Raw genomic sequence first — 20,682 nt, forward strand, 5'->3', positions numbered from 1 at the left:
ATACCCCGGCGATGTCCAGAGTGGAGGGAGACTCCTCTCCCCAAGCCTTCTGATGGATATAAAGCTACTCCCTGCTCCCCCCCCTTTATTTTCCCTTACTCCTAAAGCCCTTACTCCAAGTCCCAAGGCCACTCATTCACTTTAGAAGAGCAAATAGAGTGACACGTAAGGACAAGGACCCCAGAAACTTCCCTTCCCAGACAGCCACCAAGAGCAGCCGCCATAGCGATGCCACTCTCCCTGTCAGTGACCCTGCCTACGTCCAGATACGGAGGTTCCTGTCCCGAAGCCTCATAAAGGATTTTCAGCCACTCACTGGAGCAGGTCCCCACCTTATTTGCCCTTACTCCAAGGCCAGGGTGCACACAGCCACTTTAGAAGGGTAAAAAGAACAGAGACACTCAAGGAAAAGGACTCCAGAAACTTCCCTTGCCTGACTGCCACCAAGAGGAGCTGTGACCACGATGGCAGCCTTCCCACCAGTTACTCGGCGGATGTCCAACGTGGAGGGAGACTCCTGTCCCTAAGCCCCCTGAAGGATTGAAAGCTACCCCCTGGAGCTGGCTCCCCCATTTATTTCCCTTACTCTAAGGCTCTTACTTAAAGACCCAAGGCAGCAACCAACTTTCAAAGGGCAGTAAGGACAGTGACCCACAAGGAAATGCACCCCAGATTATGCCCTTGCCTGACTGCCTCCTGAGGAGCCACCATCGAGATGCCAGCAATCCTGCCAGTTACTAGCTGAGGCCTGGAGCGGAGGAAGTCCCCTGTCCCCAAGCCTCGTGAAGGATTTTAGGTACCTTCTGGAGCAGCCTTCCCCCTTTAGTTACCCTTGCTATAAGGCCCTTACTCCAAGGCACAGGGCCGTCCACACACTTCAGGAGGGCAAAGAGAACTGTGAACACAAGGAAAAGGACCCCAAAATTTCCCTTCTCTGACTGCCTCCAAGAGGAGCCACCATCTGGATGCCAGATATCCCGCCAGTTACCCACCCGATGTCCATACTGTACAGAGACTCCCATCCCCAAGTTTGCGAAGGGTTTTAAGTTACCCCAAAGAAGAGGCTCCCCCCTTTATTTACCCTTAATCCAAGGCACTTACTCTAGTGCCCAGGACCACCCACCCACTTTAGTAGGGCAAAAAGAAGAGTGAAGTACAAGGAAAACGACCCCAGAAACTTCCCGTGCCTGACTGATACCCAGAGGATCTATATTCGAGATGGCAGGCATCCCACCAATTACCAAGCTGACATCCAGAGTGGAGACTCCTGTGCCCAAGCCTCGGGAAGGATTTTAAGTTCCCCCTAGACCAGGCTCCCCCCTTTATTTACCCTTACTCTAAGGCCCAGGGCTGCCCACCCAGTTTATAAGGGCAAAAAGAACGGTGACGCACAAGGAAAAGGACCCCAGAAACTTACCTTGCCTGACTGCCACCAGGAGGAGCCGCCATCGATATGCCAGCCATAAGGCCAGGTACCCAGCCGACGTCCAGAGGGGAGGAAGACTCCTGACCCAAGCTTCATAAAGGATTTTAATGCTACCCCTGGATCAGGTTCCGCTTTTTATTTATCTTTACTCAAAGGCCCTTACTCCAAGCTCAGGGCCACCCACACACGTGAGGAGGGCAAAGAGTATAGTCGAAGGACACTGAATTCATAGGAGACTGTCATGAGTCATGGGACAGCTACCGGGAACAACCTGTACTTCCGTGTTCTCTGGAGAACATCCTGTTATTGCACACGGCGTGGTTACTGCAGTCGCAGCTGTGGCATATAGATGTTAAGGACACGATCCCAACCATGATTGGCTAGCAAGCTGTTTCTATAGCATGTGATTTTAATCTCCTAATCAAGAGTATATATACTGGGAGAAAGAGGACATAAAGAGATGGAACTTCTCTCCTCTATCAGGTGTCTGAATGTGTGTTTTCTCAAGCGACAGGCCTTCTCCCAGGACTCGGAGCTGAGTTGGGCACTGGCACCCGAAATATAGTGACACACAAAGGACTCCAGGCAGTGCCCCTTCTTCAATGCCACCAAGAGGAGGAGCCATCGAGATGCCAGCCATCACGCCAATTACCCAACAGATGTCCAGAGTGGAGAGAGGCTTCTGTCCCCAAGCCTCGTGAGGGATTTTCAGCTTTCCCTGGGAGCAAGCTCTCTGCTTTATTTACCCTTATTTTACGGCCCTTACTCCAATGCTAATGCCCACCCACCAACTTTAGAAGGACAAAATAACAGTGACACAAAAGAATAAGGACCCCAGAAACCCTGACTGACGAAGAGAAACTGCCATAGAGAAGCCGAGTATCTCGCCAGTTACCCAGCCGACGTCCAGAGTGGAGGGAGACTCCGGTCCCCATGCCTCCTGGATGATTGTCAGTTTTCCCCTGGAGAAGTCTCTCCCCTTTGTTTACTGTTACTTTAAAGCACTTACTCCAAAGCCCTGGTCAGGCGACCCACTACAGAAGGGCAAAAAGAACAGTGACACACAAGGAAAAGGTCCCCAGAACCTTCCCTTGCCTGACTGCCACCAAGACAAGCAGCCATTGAGATGCCAGCATCCTGCCAGTTACCAGACGACGTCCAGACTGGAGGGAGACTCCTGTCGCCAAGCCTCGTGAAGGGTTTTAAGTCTCCCCCAGAGCAGAACACACCCTTTATTAACACTTATTCTAAGGCAATTACTCCAAGGCCAGGGTCGCCCAACCACTTTAGAAGGGTAAAAAGACAGTGGCACACAAGGAAAAGGACCCCAAACACTTCCTTTTCCTGACTCCGTCAAGAGGAGCCGTTATCAAGATGCCAGTCATGCCGCCAGATACCAAGCCTACGTCCATAGTGAGGGGAGACTTCTGTCCCCAAGCTTCATCAAGGATTTTAAGCTACCTTTTTTAGCAGGGTCCCCCCTTTATTTACCCTTGTTATAAGGGCCTTACTCCAAGGCATAGGAGCACCCACAGGGCAAATAGAACTGTGAACACAAGGACGAGGACCCCAGAAACTTCCCTTCCCAGACTGCCACCAAGAGGAACCGCCACAGAGATGCCACTCTTCCTGTCAGTGACCCTGCCTACATCCAGATCCGGAGGCTCTTGTCCCGAAGCCTCGTGAAGGAATTTAAGCTACTATCTGGAGCAGGTTCCCCCTTTATTTGCCCTTACTCCAAGGCCAGGGTCCACACACCCACTTTAGAAGGGTAAAACGAACAGAGACACTCAAGGAAAAGGACGCCAGAAACGTCCTTTGCCTGACTGCCACCAAGAGGAGCTGCGGCCATGATGCCAGCCTTCCCGCCAGTTACTCGGCGGATGTCCAACGTGGAGGGAGACTCCTGTCCCCAATCCCCGTAAAGGATTGAAAGCTACCCCCTGGAGCTGGCTCAGCCAGTTTATGTCCCCTTGCTCTAAGGCTCTTACTCCAATGGCCATTGCTCTCCACCCACTATGTTGTTGTTGTTGTTATGTGCCGTCGAGTTGTTTGCGACTCATAGCGACCCTATGTACAACAGCCCTAAACCGTGCTCTATCTTGTGCCAATCTCATTGCCTCTGACACACCCATCCCGAGTACCCCAGTCACCGAATCAATCCACCTCATAGAGGGTCTTCCCCTCCTGTGCTGTCCCTCCACTCTGCCCAGCATGATGTCCCTCTCTAAAGACCAATCTCTCCTTACAACATGTAAAAATATGGAACGCTTCACAAATTTGCGTGTCATCCTTGCGCAGAGGCCATGCTAATCGTCTCTGTATCGTTCCAATTTTAGTATCTGTGCTGCCGAAGCGAGCACTATAGGAGGGGAAAAAGAACAGTGAAACACAAGGAGAGGTCCCCAGAAACTTCCCTTGCCTGACTGCCACTAAAGGGAGCTGCCATTAAGATGCCAGTCGTCCCACCAGTTACCCAGCCGATGTCCAGAGCTGAGGGATACGCCTGTGCCCAAACCTCGTGGAGGGGTTTAAGCTACCCCCTGGAGCTGGCGTTCCCCTGTACTTACCCTTACTCTGAGGCTCTTACTTCAAGGGTTAGGGCTGGCCACCCACTACAGAAGGCAAAAAAAGAACAATGACACACAAGGAAAAGGACACCAGAAACTCCCCTTGCCTGACTGCCGCCAAGAGGAGGCGCCCTTGAAATGCCAGCATTCCCATAAATTGCCCTGCAGACATTCAGGATGGAGGGAGACTGCTGTCCCCAAGTCTTCTGAACAATTTTAAACTACCCCCTGGAGCAGTCTCCCCCCTTTATTTACATTTACTTTAAAGCACTTACTCCAAGGCCAGGGTCACCTACACAGTTTACAAGGGCAAAAAGAACAGTGACACACAAGGAAAAGGACCCCCAGACACTTCCTTTCTGACTGCCAACAAGAGGAGCCACCAGTGAGATGCCAGCCATTCTGCCAGTTACCCAGCCAATGTCCAGAGTGGAGGGAGACTCCTGTCCCGAAGCTTCCTGAAGGATTTTAAGCCATCCCTAGAGCAAGCTCCGCCCTTTATTAACCTTACTCTCAGGCCCTTATTCCAAACTCAGGGTCACCCACACATGTTAGGAGGGCAAAATGTATAGGGACACACAAAGAAGAGGACCCCTGAAACTTCCCTTGTCTGATTGCCACCATCGAGATCCCAGTCATCACACCAGCTACCCAGCCGATCCACAGTGGAGGGAGACTCCTTCCCCAAGCCTCGTAAAGGATTGTAAGCTACCCCTGAAGCTGGATTGCCCCTTCACTTACCCTTACTCTAGGGACCATACTCTAAGGCTGAGGTTGCCTCCCCACTTGGGAAGGTCAAAAAGAATAGCAACACACAAGGAAAAGGACCACAGAAACTTAACACTTAAGACTTTCTATACAAATCCATATCAGTAAAGAAGGCAAAATAAAAAAAAAAAAATAAATTAAAAGGAGAAGGCAAAATCAGCACCCAAAAAAGTCATGGAAATGAAAGTTGAAGTAATTGTTGGTAGCTCTCCACTAGGGCGGAGTGGAAGGTCTAAGAGTGGAGGTGACGCAGAGAAGATAACGCAACAGGCTGTTTAAAGCCACTCACTAGAGCTGGAATAGTAACAGTGCATCAGTTACAGCACCGCGGTGGAAGGCAGGGCCCACTTTAGAGAAAAGATATGGTACTTTTGGGTTTAGGCCTTAGATACATCATGCAAATTGTGTGTGTGTCTTTTTTTCATTCTCGCTCTCTCACTTACACACACACACACACACACACACACACACACACACACACACACATTATTGCCAAGCCAGCTCTGAATCATAATGACCTATCATTCGATTTCCAAGGCTGTAAATCAACTGAGAGAAGATTGTCGTCTTTCTCCCACAAAAAGCTAGAGAATCCCAAGTGTGAGAGAGACCCTTCCCCTTTGGAATAGCAGTGCATGTCTAGGGATTATGCCACCAGACTTCCCGGTAAGCCGTGTCCAATCTTTCATTTAGGACTTTGGAAATCCTAGGCGACAGGTCTCCTTCAGGATACTGTGACGATTGTGCTGCAAACCCAGGCGTCCACAGCTGGAATTCAGCACCTGCTCCACAGGAGAAAGACAGCAATCTCCGCCCTGTGATTAATAAACCTCTGAAAACCCGCTGGAGGATCAGCTCTGCACCGGTTCGAGTTGCCGGTACACAGTAGTAACAACATAGTCTATTTACTCAGTTCTTCTCTTAGGCAAGAGGGGGGCAGTAACCACATTTTCACTTACTCTTCTCTAGTAAGATGATTCTTCATTAACTGAGACCCCAGTGTACTGTCACGGTACGGCCAGAAGCTCACCAGTGGGTTTTTAGAGGCTGTAGCTTATGGTCATCATTGTCCCACAGAGCAGCCAGTGGATTTGAACTGACCACATTTGGGCTGGCCGTGCAATTCCGATCTGATCTGACCATCATTAGGCAGTAAAATACTGAACCCCACTACCCTAGATTTTTGTTTGTCAAATAACAGACTTTAACGGAAATTTGGACCAATGATTTAATCTGTTAACTCTTCTTAAATTTTACTCTAATCTTACTCTCAACAAATAATGGGGGGGTTTGTTTTGTTTTTAGGTTTAAATTCTGTTGTTGGCCTAGTGACAAGTAGCTGTGCTGCAATTCCTAAGGCAGACAGTTCGAGGCCACCAGCTGCTCAGCGTGAGAAGTCTGGGCAATCTCCTCCCTTGAGATTAACTGCCTCTGAAAACCCACAGGAGGGTCAGTGATGGGTCGGTACTGGCTCTAGGTACACACAACAACAATAGACTGGTTTATTTAAGCCTTTTTGATAAACTGCTTTACATCTCTGTTAAAACATTACTGAATGATGATACAAGTAATACATATCATATATAGTTTTTGCAAACTGCAGAAATCTTTTTTTCTTAGTTTTCTGTGTCTATGCCTACTGCAGGCAGGGAGCTCTGACAGTCTAGTGGTGATGGAGTTACACTGCTTGAGTCGAGTGGGTGCCTCTCTGGCATTTCCAATCTCCCAAAGGTCCTTCCATGAGATCTACCATCTCGGGAAACCAGCCAGGGATTCAGCTCAGTTCTGACTCAATGACAATTAGTGAATGTGTGTGTGTGTGTGTACATGATTTACAGAGAAATACGGCCTTGAGAGGCCAAAAGTTAATTTAAAATAAAATTTGTCTTCATTTTTATCTTCTTTCTTCTCCTCTTTTTTCATTCTTACTTTCTCCTTCTTCTCTTTCGTTGATAACAAGTAGGGTTAAAACAATAATCATACTTCCAACTTTTCCACTCTGATTTCTTTCCCTACTTTCACTAGGAGGTAAATAGACCATAAAACACAACGGCTTCTATCAAATCAAAACTGCCAGCTGTATGTATTTACAAGACAAAAAGTTGCAAGGAAATATTTGTAGTGAAGAAATTTTCCCGTGTCAAACATGAAAAATTATTTTCAAGTTAAAAATACTCAACACAACTTAGAAAACATGGTCATGTTTATTCATAAACGCTTTTTTTCAATGAAAGCCATGGATGTCCAAACACAAACTGAATCACGACAACCCAATGGCCTTCTCCCCACCCCTCATTTTATTATTTTTTTTTTACAAAATCCATGACATATGTCCCATTAATTGGCTAAATAATATATGAGTAAGGAGAAGATGAATCAAAAACACTAAAATGCTTTTAAACACACCATCTAATATAGATATCAACTCTGAAAATGGCATTGAAAAATAATCACTTTGCTTTAGCTTCTTCTGCAGAATTTTTGTTACTGTATCTTTACAGGTGTTTGTTTGTTGTTGATTTTTTTTTAAGCTGTGTATCTAATTTCAACACGAAATGCTAGATCTTCAGCTTGATATTCCATGGAAGATTAAATTCTGTCACATCAGTACATATGTGGGAGATAAACAATATAATTTTTAAAACATGTGTGCATATGTGGGCTATCACAGATATCCTATATACCAAACAGTGGATAGGTATATATTTATACCCTATATCATATGACAGATATAATACCCACCTGGAAAAATAAAATCTAATTAATGCTTGTCTTTAACAACTTTGACTTTTAAGAATTAAGCTTATATATTTGAAAAATATTTTAAATTTATTATGGATTTATGCTTCCATACATAAATACAATTGAATAATTACTTGCCACTTCCCAAAATTTGCCTCATTTGATCTTTCCCAGGAGTTATTTGAATGAAACCATTTAACATCACATAAAAAAAATCAAGAGAAATTCAAGAAGAGGTCTTTCATACAAAATCTCCTGACTGGCAACTTAAAACATTGTCATCCTATGGCATTTTTTTTAAAAATTAAATTACAAGCATCCTCAAATTTTAAAAATAATTACAATGATACAGTTTTAGAAATAAAACTTCACAGGAAAAGGCACTTAAGCCCTGCACCCGGCCGTTTCAGTCTGTATTCTCCACAGCCCTTAACAAATAAGAACTAATTTTGCCTTGCTTGCATACAAATATAGCAAAATACCAACATGAAATCAAGTGAAAATGCTTATGAAAAGTTGGCCATCAAATATTTCACATCAGTGGGGAATTGCTTTAGGGACCTCTGTCTGAAATCTGAGGCATTCATTGTTACCATGTCAAGTGCAGGAAAGGAATAAGGCTGTTGGAGAAATTATCTTAGTTTATTGACTGAAAAGCCAAGGCAACTGTAACAGAGAGGCTTGACAAGATAATTAAATGAATGATAACAAAATCTCAGCAGGGAAGTGCCCATTAATTGAATTTATTTAGGAGCATGTTTTCACGAGTATAACCAAATTATCTAATTTTCACTTACATTAAAAAGTGATAGTCTAGAACAACTAATTATGGAAGATGAAGGAAAAGGCCAGTATTTTGAACCAATAACACAGAAGAAAACAAAACTAATAACATCAAAGAACTGCCACGGTGTTTGACAGCTTCCTATGAATTCCATTTATTATTTTGTCCTGTGACAATATTCCAGTGAAATTCGCCAAAGAGAAGAATCCCAGTAATTTCTATGTAGCAGTGCCTTTAAAGGTAGAAAATATTTACCGCACTCTCTCTGTATTGTTTTCTGATCTTAAAGTGTATGTTAGTAAAGTTGGCCAACAGGTGAAATAACTGCGGAAGACTATTTTATAGATTAAAAAGATATTTTGGTATTCCCTCTCTGTAAGATAGTTAGTGCCATCCTAGTTAAATCCTTGGAACTACGCAGTGTCGGTTTTTGCAAAGATCTGCTGCTGTTTTCATGTTGTACCAAACAAGGGTTCTGAATGAAAGGATTATTATGGTCCTGTTTTCAATTTGAAATAGAGAATGAAAGAATTTATACTTTACCCAATTTTCTCTCTTGAGCTGCTAGCATAATTTCTCCAAATCTAAACAGGATATTTTTAATGTTTAGCAAAATGAAATTCTAATTTGCATAAAAGTTAATGATGGTCCTTGTATATAGCCACACTAGTCAACGAGATTTCATTCACAGTCAACATGTTCAATAGAAAATTAAGACTATGAAATCTGTCACTTTTATATTTATAATCTCTTACTGTAAAACAACATTCATCAGTTGATAAACATTTGGCTATAATTTCATATAAAAGCAAAACAGTACAATAAAATGTTCTCTTTTTTTGGCTTAGTGTTTGTAAATTAGAAGCAGCCTTTATTATTTGCAATTTAATCCCTGAAATAAAAATCTCAATTAATAAATAATGCTAAAATGATGATTTTTAATTTTTTGTTGCTTTCTTTCTGTTTTTATCTTAAGAAAATGGTCATCAAAACAAAATTTGAAACATTTTGGTTAAAATTTGATAACAATAGTAAAAATATTTCTCACCTTTGAAAAGTATGCTTCAACTTTAAAAACAGTTCTCAATGCTGTGTAATATAGGATATCATTTTACATTCAGAAAACTAGCTGCTGTAATTATAAAACTAGCAACTAATACTTTCATTCACAATAACTTTATCACATGACTTCATAACGGTAATAACACCTAGTCTGATTTAGTTTTCACAAAATTGGTACTAAAGGGTTACAGAAATTATTTTAGAAAGAATAGGGCCATGCCAGTTTCCTAAATCACTTCCCTAAGTTAATATAAAGCAAGTTTCAGTTATGGTACCTATATATTGATGGATAATATGGAGCAATTGTTTGGTAGATATAAATATGTCCATCATTAAAATAGACTAGAATGTCTGGTTTTGCTAAGCAATGCACAATAAAGGCATTCTTTCCTATCTCTTGTCATTTCTATATCTGCTTTTATCACTTGTTGAATCAATATACTAAAAGACAGTTTTATGATTAGACAATATTTAAGATGCCAAACAAATCTTTTTTATTGATTTACATTGGCAATTTTACAGTCTAAAAGCATAACCACATCAGGCAAGAACTATTTATAGACCACACTGGATTTTGAAGACATTTGTTTCTAACAGAAATTTTGACTTAAATTTGTGTAGCAAATTCACAGTCCTAACAGTGAATATCCTTGAGGGGGTGGGGGTGGCGAGGCTACAAGCAAATAAATTTGTTCAAATAGGTTTTGATCTGTTAGTGTCAGTTTTCTGTCTTGCTCAGTGCTTTTAAGTCATCTTAGAAGGATAACTACTTAACCTTTATGTCATGATAGTGTAATCATCCTTGTATTACAAACTTCGGTATTTCACTGCATGTAATCGTTCACCAGTAGGCTGAATAGACTTTTTCTATGATAATTAGAATTGCAACTTATATTTCCAACAGAAAACCACAGGCACATTCTATTTCTATGACACTTTTACATAATAGGTGCCTAAAATATACAGCTAATATTAATCACGAGTTCCTGGGGTTTCTAAATTCATCATGTTAAAACATTCTCAACAGACATCCTCTTAGATGAGACTTGCCTTTAAATTTACAATTTTGTTTTCTGTAGAAGTTACCTACACATCTTCAAAAGTCCGACTGGTCTATCAAAATGACTCTTTGAGCAGCCTATTTCATTTTTTGTTTTTTTTTTTTAAAAAAAGACAAAACAGCAATAAACATTTTAGCTCTTTAATGAGCAAAGATCATGTCTCTTAGCATTGGACTGATAGTCATTATCCAGATTATCTTTATTTCACGCAATGGCCAGCGACATGGCCAAGATGTACAAAGTTGTTTCCATCAAGTAGTATACAATTTTTTTTTATAATAATCTTTCATTCTTGAAAAAGAGTAACTGAAAAGAAAGGTTTCTGTTACTGCAGTTAGTTTGTCAGAGAAAGTTCTTTGCATTATCTTACAAACTATCAAAATTGCTAGTCATCTGAAAAAATGTAAAAAAAAATCACATAACTTTAGTCTAATAGAAATATAATACAGGTAAGAGAGAAAGTATTTGTCAGGGCTGTGCTCTTCAAGTCCATCTCAATTTTTAATATAAATGTACATCTGATTACATATACAAACATTTGGAAAGGTCTGTGATATACTGTTACTGGAAAACAGCAGGGGATGGAGAGGTTCCTGTGATCTTAGAATATTCCTTTAAAATCACACACATACACACGTGTTACGACTAAAATCTTCCTGGTGTTGACTTTCCTTCTAGGTTCTGCCTCTATGTTGTATCCTACTGAGATTGCGTGAGTAAACTCCAAGTTATGAGCCTCAGTGAGAGAGGTAAGTGAGCAGGGACGGACTTTATATTGAATTAGTAGTAGTAAACATTTTGCCATGCATTATGAGTAAATCAATTAACTGAGAACCGTAACCAGAGTGGTAATACTGGGGCATCCTCATATCAAAATACTGTTGCAAGTAACTCTTTGGACACACTTCACCTTACCAAAGGAACAAAAATACAGAGTAACAAAAATCACAGCAAACTATAGATCCTGTAATACATGTCCAATTAAGGTAGTATTTCTATAAATTATATAGATGAAATGAAAAGAACATTAAAACAGAGAATTTTTTTTATTCTCCTGGGATTCATATCAGTGGGTATTCACCACTATACCTACAGTTTCTTCAAATACCTTTAATATCTAATTCCTTCTATTATTGAAACTATTATGGATTATTTTATTGTAATTACTTTTACCCCTTACAATCTTCTTTAGGTTCTGCCAATTGATGGAGGAAGCTTCTATTAAAAACTCCAATGGGATGAGAAGAATTTTAATTACGGCTTAATCAGCAACACAGCCACCAAGCATATAAATTATCATGCACATCGTGCTAAAAATATCCAGTTTCCTTTATCCCCACCACTTTAAACTGACAGCACTTATGTGATAATGTTGTACCTGCCAGTCTTGAAACTTCTTGGTTTTACTGGCAAATTTCAGCGTGAGCCTCTGATAAGGCCATTAACAGCATTGGTGCTTTGTGTACTTATCCAAATATGTAAATGTGGTCTACACAATCAAACAGTGCCAAATAAAAACTGGTGACAATTATCTGACATTCCATTGGTGTGTCCCTTGTGCATATTCATAGTTATTGTTTAAAATTGTATTTTTTTATGTTTCAGCCATAGTTCTTTCCTGTGTGGTGTTCCACGTGCCTAATTCCATCATGTAACTGAAATCTTCAAAAAATTAATTCTTGAATGTGAATGAAAAAAAAGTATCATTCAGAACAATTGCTTCAAGCAATTGCAATCCATTTTAAAAGTTGATTTGTGTATATATGTACATTTCATATTTTGAAAACCCCCAAAATCCTTGATATGTATATTCACATAATATTCCTCCTTATTTAAATATTAAGAGTCTTGTAGGTTGAAAGCCAAACAATCTTCAGTGATTATGTACTGGAATCCATCAAAAAAATAGAGTTTGTTTCTCTGATCTGGCTATACCCTGGTTGTGGAGTGTGAATGGGGGTGGGAGTGGGGGTGGGGCAGCGTATTGTTCTGTCCTCCGGTGAAGGTGTTGAATGTGTGTAGGGGCTGGATCCCTGGTATAGTGTTGGGAATCATTGTAATGGTGTTGGGTGTCATTAAGGGGACATCGTCAGGTGACCTCCTCATAGCTAGTGTGTAATCTGGGGGGCAGGCGGTCCGGAGAACCACTTCGTGCGGATGGATGGACTCACATTCATGATCTAGATCAGGGTGCTTCATCTGGAGTGACATGATCTCCTCTTCTTGTGCGTGCGCCAGGTCATTGGTCGTGGTGCGCTGGGGGCTGCATCTCCGGTGCACGTCGTGTCTCCTCTTGTCCTTCTTGTAGTAAAGGGCAGCGAAGGCCAGGATGTTTAGAAAGAGCAGGGAGGCCCCCACCGCGATGGTGACGCTCAGCTCTGTGGAATAGTCCCTTTGGTCCACTGAAAATGGACTTGGCTGTTGCTTGTGGTCATCCTGTTTGGCAGTGGGGAAGGCCGACGTGACCGGGACAGAATTTTTTCGAGTAGGCCTGAACGTGATGTCAGTTGATGGCACTTTAGTTGTTGTCGAGGTATACTGAGAAATGTCATTGAGATTATGCAGGTGCGGTACCAGTTCCAGCCAGAGATTGACCTTGTTAGCTCTGTAATGTTCTTTAACTCTCGGTTTTAATCCAATATGGAGATAAAGTTGATCTTTCTGGGAATATCTGGTCCATGCTACTTCTTCAAAGCGATTGGGTTTGGTATGGATGAATTTTGTATCTTGAGGGACTGGTTGATTTGGGTCCCTAGGAAATTAAAAAAAAAGATACTGTAAAAACAAAATCCCTGTTACCTTTTTCTTACTTAAGGTGATCCTAGTTTAATTTGCAATTGAACCAACACAACTCTTTGTCATTGAGTCAGAACCAACTCATAGTTGAAATTCCAGCAGTTGAAATTCCTGAGATTAGCTACCCATCTTTCTTCTGCAGAACAACTGGTAATTTTGAACTGCCTGCTTTTGGATTGTTGGTCAAATCCCTTACTCATAAGGCTACCAGAGTTCCTTGCTAATTGAACAGTTAAGTCATAAACTTTAAATTATCTTTTAAATTTGAATTTGAGTTAATTTAGCAATATCAAGTCCATGGAAGCCAGATTGTTTGATGGGTTGTAACGAAATGCAAGTAACCTTTCCATTCTGATCCTTTTTTATTAAATTTATGCAGAATTTGACTAGTATTTACTTAAAAATATTCTTTTTAAAACACTAACTTTAAATTTTATATTAATCATTCACAAAGTTGTCTCATGAGCAAGCAAGAAGACACAGTATAAATTAGTGTCAAGAGACGGTATACAGTAGTGGCAGTAATTTGAGATTTTAAATTATATATAAGGATTTTAATTCTGGCACTGCTATGTATCCGATATCAGAAAATTTAAAGGACGTTCTCAAAACTTTAGGTAATTTTCCTATAAAAGAAAAAAGTAGTATTTGACCTGTCTACAACTGGGGAATCTTCTACTGCCTCTAAAGCCTTCTGCAGGGTAAAATATGAGTCAGTTATGACTTGATGATACATAACAAAACAACAAACACCACAGAATGTATACAATATTGTACATTAGGAAACACTATACTATTTTTTTACTATTGGAAAACAGTAACAAAAGAAAAAAATTCTGCTTATTTAAAAAAATATTAAATTGACACTTAATGTAATAAAAAGCATAAGCTTTTTGTATTAAACTTCTAAAACTTTTAAAAACAAAGACTATTAAAGCAATGATTTTGTTTCTTTTTAATTTTTAGCTTTCTGGAAGACCTAGTAGACAACTTCTAAAAGAGCTTAACATCAGAGCAATGGTTATTTTTTAAAAAAGACACAACATAGAAATTATTTTGAATGAAGGAACTTAACATATTCTGGTATTAAAATATGGAATATAGAATTAAGGACAATATGTTTTAAAATTACTTAAAGGTGTTATTTTTAGTTTTCAAAGTATAGAAAATGTCACCCTCTAGTTACATACCCAGTTTTAGCAAAATTGGTCCAGTATGTCATTACCACTGCACTCAGCATCACATCATTTTTGGAGAAATTGCAAGGAAATAACTCAGTGGGGCCAATCATAGGGATTCCCAGGACGTAGGGAACCTCATCGCCATGAGCTGCGTCAGCCCACGCTGGAACCTGGTCTGTCTGGCAATGATGGTAAAAGGCATAGAAATATGTAGGTGAACCAAAGTTTGAGTGAAGGTCTGCTGTCGCTACAGCTGGTGCGACCCACTGATGGTCTGTAAACAAAGCCAATAATGTCTTCCTTCTGGTTTCAGGGTTATGACGGTCAGCCCAGTCAGTATACATGAATTTAATGGTTTCTCTCAAAACATCTTTGCCTTCAGGATATCCATATAAATTATCAACAAAATTGGAAACTGCAAAGTCAAAATCACTCGCTGATATGCCATCATCACTATCTACTATATTTTCAACAAACTTTAGCCCTTCCCCTTGGTTCACGCCCAACATTATATCATAGTTGAGAAACTCTCCTTGCTCCATCAATATTTGTGGGTCGTCTGGGATTACATCACCATCAATCACAGGTCCAAAGGCTATGTGGTATCGTGCGGGTTGAATATCTTGATCGACAAGTTCTTTATAAGGCTTCTTCTGTAGACATTCCACTAACTCTACTGTATCTGAAACATTGCAACCGACTTTGGTGGCCAACATTCTAGCATATTTTGCAGGTTGGAAACTAACAGACCAGCTGGAAAGGGCTGTTCCACTTTGAGCTATTGCTCGCTGAAAAAGTCCTAAAGGGGAAGAAAAGGAGCATTTTCAGATGATTTTCAAAGATTGTTGCTGTGAAATGATAATATTTTCTATTTCAGACATGTATATTTAAATACAAGTGCAACTCAAGAAACAGGGATATACAGACATATTTGCTTTAAAGAAGGTACAGCAAAACCATGCCCAGGGTTTAATAAGTTGGAGAGCTGTACTTTGAGTGGTAATTGCTCAGATATCAGGTTGTTCAAACTCGTGGTGGACTTACTATTTGGTGGTCCAAACAGTAAGTAAAGAGTAGTGCAGATATAAATATTAATGACAAGAACCTCAAATATTGTCTTTTAGCAGCATATAAGCACCTATAAATCATCATAACCAACCAGATGGTATCAACCTTGAGTCTTTTGGAAAATTTTTCATCAGGTACTATAGTGCCATTTTGGAATATTTCCTTTCATTTTCCTTTATTTTTTGTCTTTCAAAATTGGTATGTTTGCTTTAAACAAACTTTATTTTAAGAAATATAGAGGACTCCCTCCTCTAGTGAAGTGGAGGAATTGCTGATTACACCCTGGGGATGGCCTTTTAAGAGACAAAACAAGATACCACTTCAAGCATACTTTTCCCATCTCATGTGGGGACATACTTTATGGAATATTCATCTTTCAAAGACATAACATTTGAAGTGTGTTCACTAAGTTAGAGGAAAAAATATCAGCAGAATGATTTAGTGGGTACAATGATGCTTTTTCCTCTGTTGAATGTACTCACATTTCATGATAAAAAATGATACACTACCCACTACTTTGCATTATATTCCATCTAAGCCTTGTACGCCAGAGGCCCAGTTTGATTTTCAATGAACTGCGTACTACTCAAACTTATAAATACACTTAATTTCACTTCTAAGGAAATTCTTGTGTAAATACAAAATTATTCTATTTTCTTTCAATAATGTATATTTCATATCAATTTCCAAATACAGCCTTGTAGCTTATCTATTTTAAAATATGCTCAACTACTTATACTTGTAAACGACTTAAGAATTCTTCCAAAAAGTTACTGAGTCAGTATGTGAGTCACAGCAAAATTTTATACATTTCTCCAAACACTAATATTTGGTCATTATATCTACTTCATGTTCCCATATAATTAAGAAAATATTAAAATACAAACAATACTAACCTAAACTTATTATGCATTTCTGAATATAAATTAATATTTTAGTTGAAAAAAGCAAATAAGATAATCCAAACATTTAAAAATCATATAGATCATTGTTTTGAGAAATGTTTGCTAACTGAAAGCGTACAACTAAAATATATCTGATGATTTCTAAAATATTTGACTTCAGGTATTTAATCATATTAATTCAATATTAGAACAAATATATAAGGATGAAATGTAAATGATACAAAATGTGTAATGAAATATGCTATATTTTCGGCAGTGGGAAAATCAGGCATTTTATCATTAATGATGTTTGCTTGTTGCATGTGTGCAAGATGTACTTATTCATAGAGCTCTGCTACCCACGTGCAACAGTTGTTTATGTGAAGTTTATAGTTTAAAATCTATGTCTGCTCTGGAGACATGGAATCAGCAGACTGTTGCTAAAAATCTTACCACCTTCTGGTCAAATTGGGTGTCTATGTTTGTACAGATGGGCTTAGAACTATATGCGTAGGGAGTGTGTGTGTGTGTCTCTGTGTGTCTGTGTGTGTGCATGGACAAGTGTGCATGCAAGTAAAAATGGAAAGACTCAATTGTCATTTCAAAGTTGAAGGACCTGAAAGACAAACTCAAGCCTCAAGGTGCAATACTGAGAGATGTTATAAACAAAATTTTGAAAGCTCAAGGAAGCAGCAAAAGAAATTGAAGAAATATACAGAGTTACGGCACCAAAAAAGAACTGCTTGACACTGACAAAATTCAGCAAGTACCATATGAACTTGGAAGCAGGAGTGGCATCTACTTCCTAAACAACATGCCTCCAGAGACTCCATGAACTTTGATAAATGTCAATAGTTATAGAAAAGCTTCAGGCCTTTTGTTCATAGGGTTATTATGAATCGTGCTCAACTTGAAGGCAATCAACAACAACAACACAACCATATAAACAAGAGTCAATGGTAATGAAGGAACAAGTTCAAGCATGCACTGAAGGTTTTAGCAAAAGATAAACCTCCAGGAATTGATGGAATACCAATGACATGTTTCGAATAATAGATGCAATCCTGGATATTTGGAGAACAACTGGTTCGTCATCTAAATGGAAGAGATCTATATTTATTCCCATTCTCAAGAAAGTAGATCCAAGAGAATGTGGATATTATTGAGCAATATCATTAATATCACATGTAAGGAAAGTACTGGTAAGGCTAATCCAAGAACGACTAGAATAGTACACCAACAGACAGCTTCTAGAACTTCACAGTGCATTTTAAAGAAGCTATGGAATTAAATATATTATTGCTGATGCCAAATGGCTCCTGACTGAATGCAGAGAAATCCATAAGAATGTCTACTTGTGTTTAATTGAGTATGGAAAATAATTTGACTACATGGATCATAACAAACTATGGCTAACATTGAGAAGAATGGGAATTCCAGAACACCTAATTATGCTCACATGAAATCTATACTTGGAACAAGAAACTATTGTCTGAACAAACCAAGGGAACACTGTATGATTTAAAATCAGAAAAGGTATGCTTCAGGATTGTGTTCTTTCTACACCTATTCAATCTGGGCACTGACCGGATCATTCAAGATATTGGACTCTAGGTAGAAGAATGCGGGGTCAGGATAAGGAGATAGCTCATCGACAAGCTATGTTATACTTGCTTACTGAATGAGGAGGATATTAAACCTTTGCTGGTGAATATCAAAATAAGTCTTCTACCTGGATTGCATCTGAACATCAAGAAGGCAAAAATCTTTCTCACCGGACTGATGAACAACATCATGATAGACAGAGAAAAGATTGAAATATTCAACCATTTTATCTTACTTGGATCTATAATTAACACTCTTGTTTCCAGCACTCAGGAGATCAGGAGATGTATTGCATTGGGCAAGTCATCTGTCAGGGACTTCTCCAAATTGCTGAGGAAAAGTTCATGCTGCTCTGAAGGACTTGGCAAAAAATAAAGCCCCAGGAACTGATGGAATACCAATTGACATATTTCAACAAACAGATGGTACCCTGGGCATACTCATCAGGTTGTGCCAAGAAATCTAGAGGACAACTACCTGGCCAACTGACTGGAAGAGATCCTTATTTATTCCCATTCAAAAAATGTGACGTGACAGAATGTGGAGATTATCATACAATATCACTCGTATTCAACACAAGCAGAATCCTGCTGAAGATTAGCCAGAAACAACTGGAACAATACATTGACAGAACTACCAGAAACACAAGCTGGGTTTAGAAGGGGTTGTGGCACTAGAGTCATTATCATCAATGTTAGATGGATCTTGGCAAAAAGGGAAGAATACCAGAGGGATATCTATCTGTGTTTCATTGACTATGTGAAGGTATTTGACTGTGTTGATCACGACAATTTGTGGTTAACCATGAGGAGAATGGGAATCCCAGAACACTTGATTGTGCTTATGCTAAACCTATACTTGTACCAGGAAGCAGTCCTCAGAACAGAGCAGGGAATCATTGCATGGCTCAAAATGAGGAAGGGAGTGTGTCAACGATGTGTTCTGTCTCTGTCTCTTTTCAATGTATATGTACAACAGATCTTTCAGGAGGCTGGGCTCTATAAAGAGAAATGTGGCATCAGGATTAGAGGAAGACTCATCAACAACCTACATTATGCAGATGACACAACGTTGCTTACTGAAACTGAGAAGAACCTGAAATGCTTGCTGTAGAAGGTAAAGGACTATAGTCTTCAATATGGATCAAGAGGACAAAGATTATCACCACTGGGCCAATTGGCAGCACCATCATGGATAGAGAAGAGATTGAAGTTGTTACCAGTTACAGCTTGCTTGGCTCCACAATCAACACTATTGGCACCAGCAGTCAGGAAATCTAAAGTCGAATTGGATTAAGTAAACCTGCTGTCAGGGTCCTCTCCAGAGTACTGAAAAGCAAAGGTGTCAGTCTAGAGGCTAAGGTATGTCTGATCTAGTCCACAGTCTTCACAATTACTTGCTATGTATCAGAGAGCGGGATAATGACTAAGGAGGACAGAAGAAGAACTGATGTCCTTGAGTTGTGGTGCTGGAGAAGAGTCTTGAACATATCATGGGCCACCAAGAAAACAAATATGTCTGTCTTGGAGGGGTAAAACCAAGTTTCTCCTTGGATGCTGTCTTCCATACTTTGGGCATGTGGCCAGAAAGGACCAATCCTTAGAAAAGGACATCATGCTCAGAAGGGTGGAGGGACAGTGCAGAAGAGGAAGAACCTGTATGAGATGGATTGCTACAGTAACTAGGGCAAAGGAAGTAGGTGTGTCAGAGTCAGTGAAACTGGCTCAGGAGAGGGCTGTCTTCAGAGCTATTGTATATACGATGGCTAAGAGTCACAGCCAACTCAACGATATATAACAGAAACAACAATGTGGATGAAGGGATCATCATTGAAATGAAGACCTCAGATGAGATGGATTGACACAGTAATTGGGGTAATGGAGATAGGTGTGTCGGAGTCAGTGAGACTGGCTCAGGATCTGGCAGGCTTTAGAGCTGTTGTACATAGGGCCAGTATGAGTCGCATGTGACTTGAAGGCTCATAACAGAAACAAGAACGATATCATTTTGAAGACTAAGGCTCACCAAATTCAGGTCTTTTCAATCAATTGCTGTGCATCTGAGAGATGGACAATATGGATAACAGAAGAATTGGTGCCTTTGAGCATCAATATTGAGTATCAGTATTGGAGAAGAGTACTGAATATTTCACGGAATGCCAAAAGAACAAATGGCTGTGTCTTGGAAAATGTGTATCCTAAGTGTTTCTTGGACGCAAGCTCTGTCTCACATAATTTGGGGATGTTGCCAAAAGCTATTCTTTTCAAAAGGGACATCATAATTGAAAAGGTTAAAGGTCAGTGAAAGAGAGGAAGACTCTGAACGCAATGGGTTCCAGTGTGTCAGAGATCATGAATATGACACGGAATGAAGGTCCAGATCTGCTATTCATAGGGTTGCTATAAGTTGTAGTAGCATCAATGTCAATCTGTATCCATCTGTATCTGTAGCTACATAGTTTGCATTGTTATTGTGTGCCAGCAAGTCAGAACCGACCCACAGCTGACCCTTTTGGAAGGTGTTCCAAAGAAGTTAATCGTGTGAAAGATTGTCCATTCTTCTCCTGCGGAGCAGCTGGTGGATTCAAAACACATGCCTTTAGGTAGGTTTGCAGAGTCTTTATCTCACGTTCTCTCTCTCTCTCTCTCTCTCTCTCTCTCTCTCTCTCTATATATATATAAAATCTCTCTCATCTATCTATCTATCTATCTATCTATCTATCTATCTATCTATCT

At 40.0% G+C, this 20,682-nt stretch overlaps 1 protein-coding gene across 6 annotated transcripts in view; it reads right to left on the bottom strand.

Annotated features, from left to right (window-relative positions):
- Nucleotides 1–10,517: 10,517 nt before the first annotated feature.
- NLGN1 (neuroligin 1) overlaps nt 10,518–20,682 on the bottom strand; it is a 1,195,112-nt gene continuing 1,184,947 nt past the window's right edge. For 4 of the 6 annotated variants that reach the window (XM_006890341.1, XM_006890338.1, XM_006890337.1 and 1 more), the window contains 2 exons: nt 14,400–15,189; nt 12,343–13,165 (listed from right to left, as the gene is read on the bottom strand). In XM_006890341.1, the coding sequence (XP_006890403.1) occupies nt 12,343–13,165; nt 14,400–15,189 (1,613 nt within the window). Of the gene's footprint in view, nt 13,166–14,399; nt 15,190–20,682 lie in introns of all 6 variants that reach the window. The other 2 variants (XM_006890339.1, XM_006890340.1) reach the window with 2 other exon arrangements.

Source organism: Elephantulus edwardii, unplaced genomic scaffold (assembly GCF_000299155.1).
Source record: "Elephantulus edwardii isolate Elephantulus edwardi_28Jun2011 unplaced genomic scaffold, EleEdw1.0 scaffold00088, whole genome shotgun sequence".
NCBI lineage: Eukaryota > Metazoa > Chordata > Mammalia > Macroscelidea > Macroscelididae > Elephantulus > Elephantulus edwardii.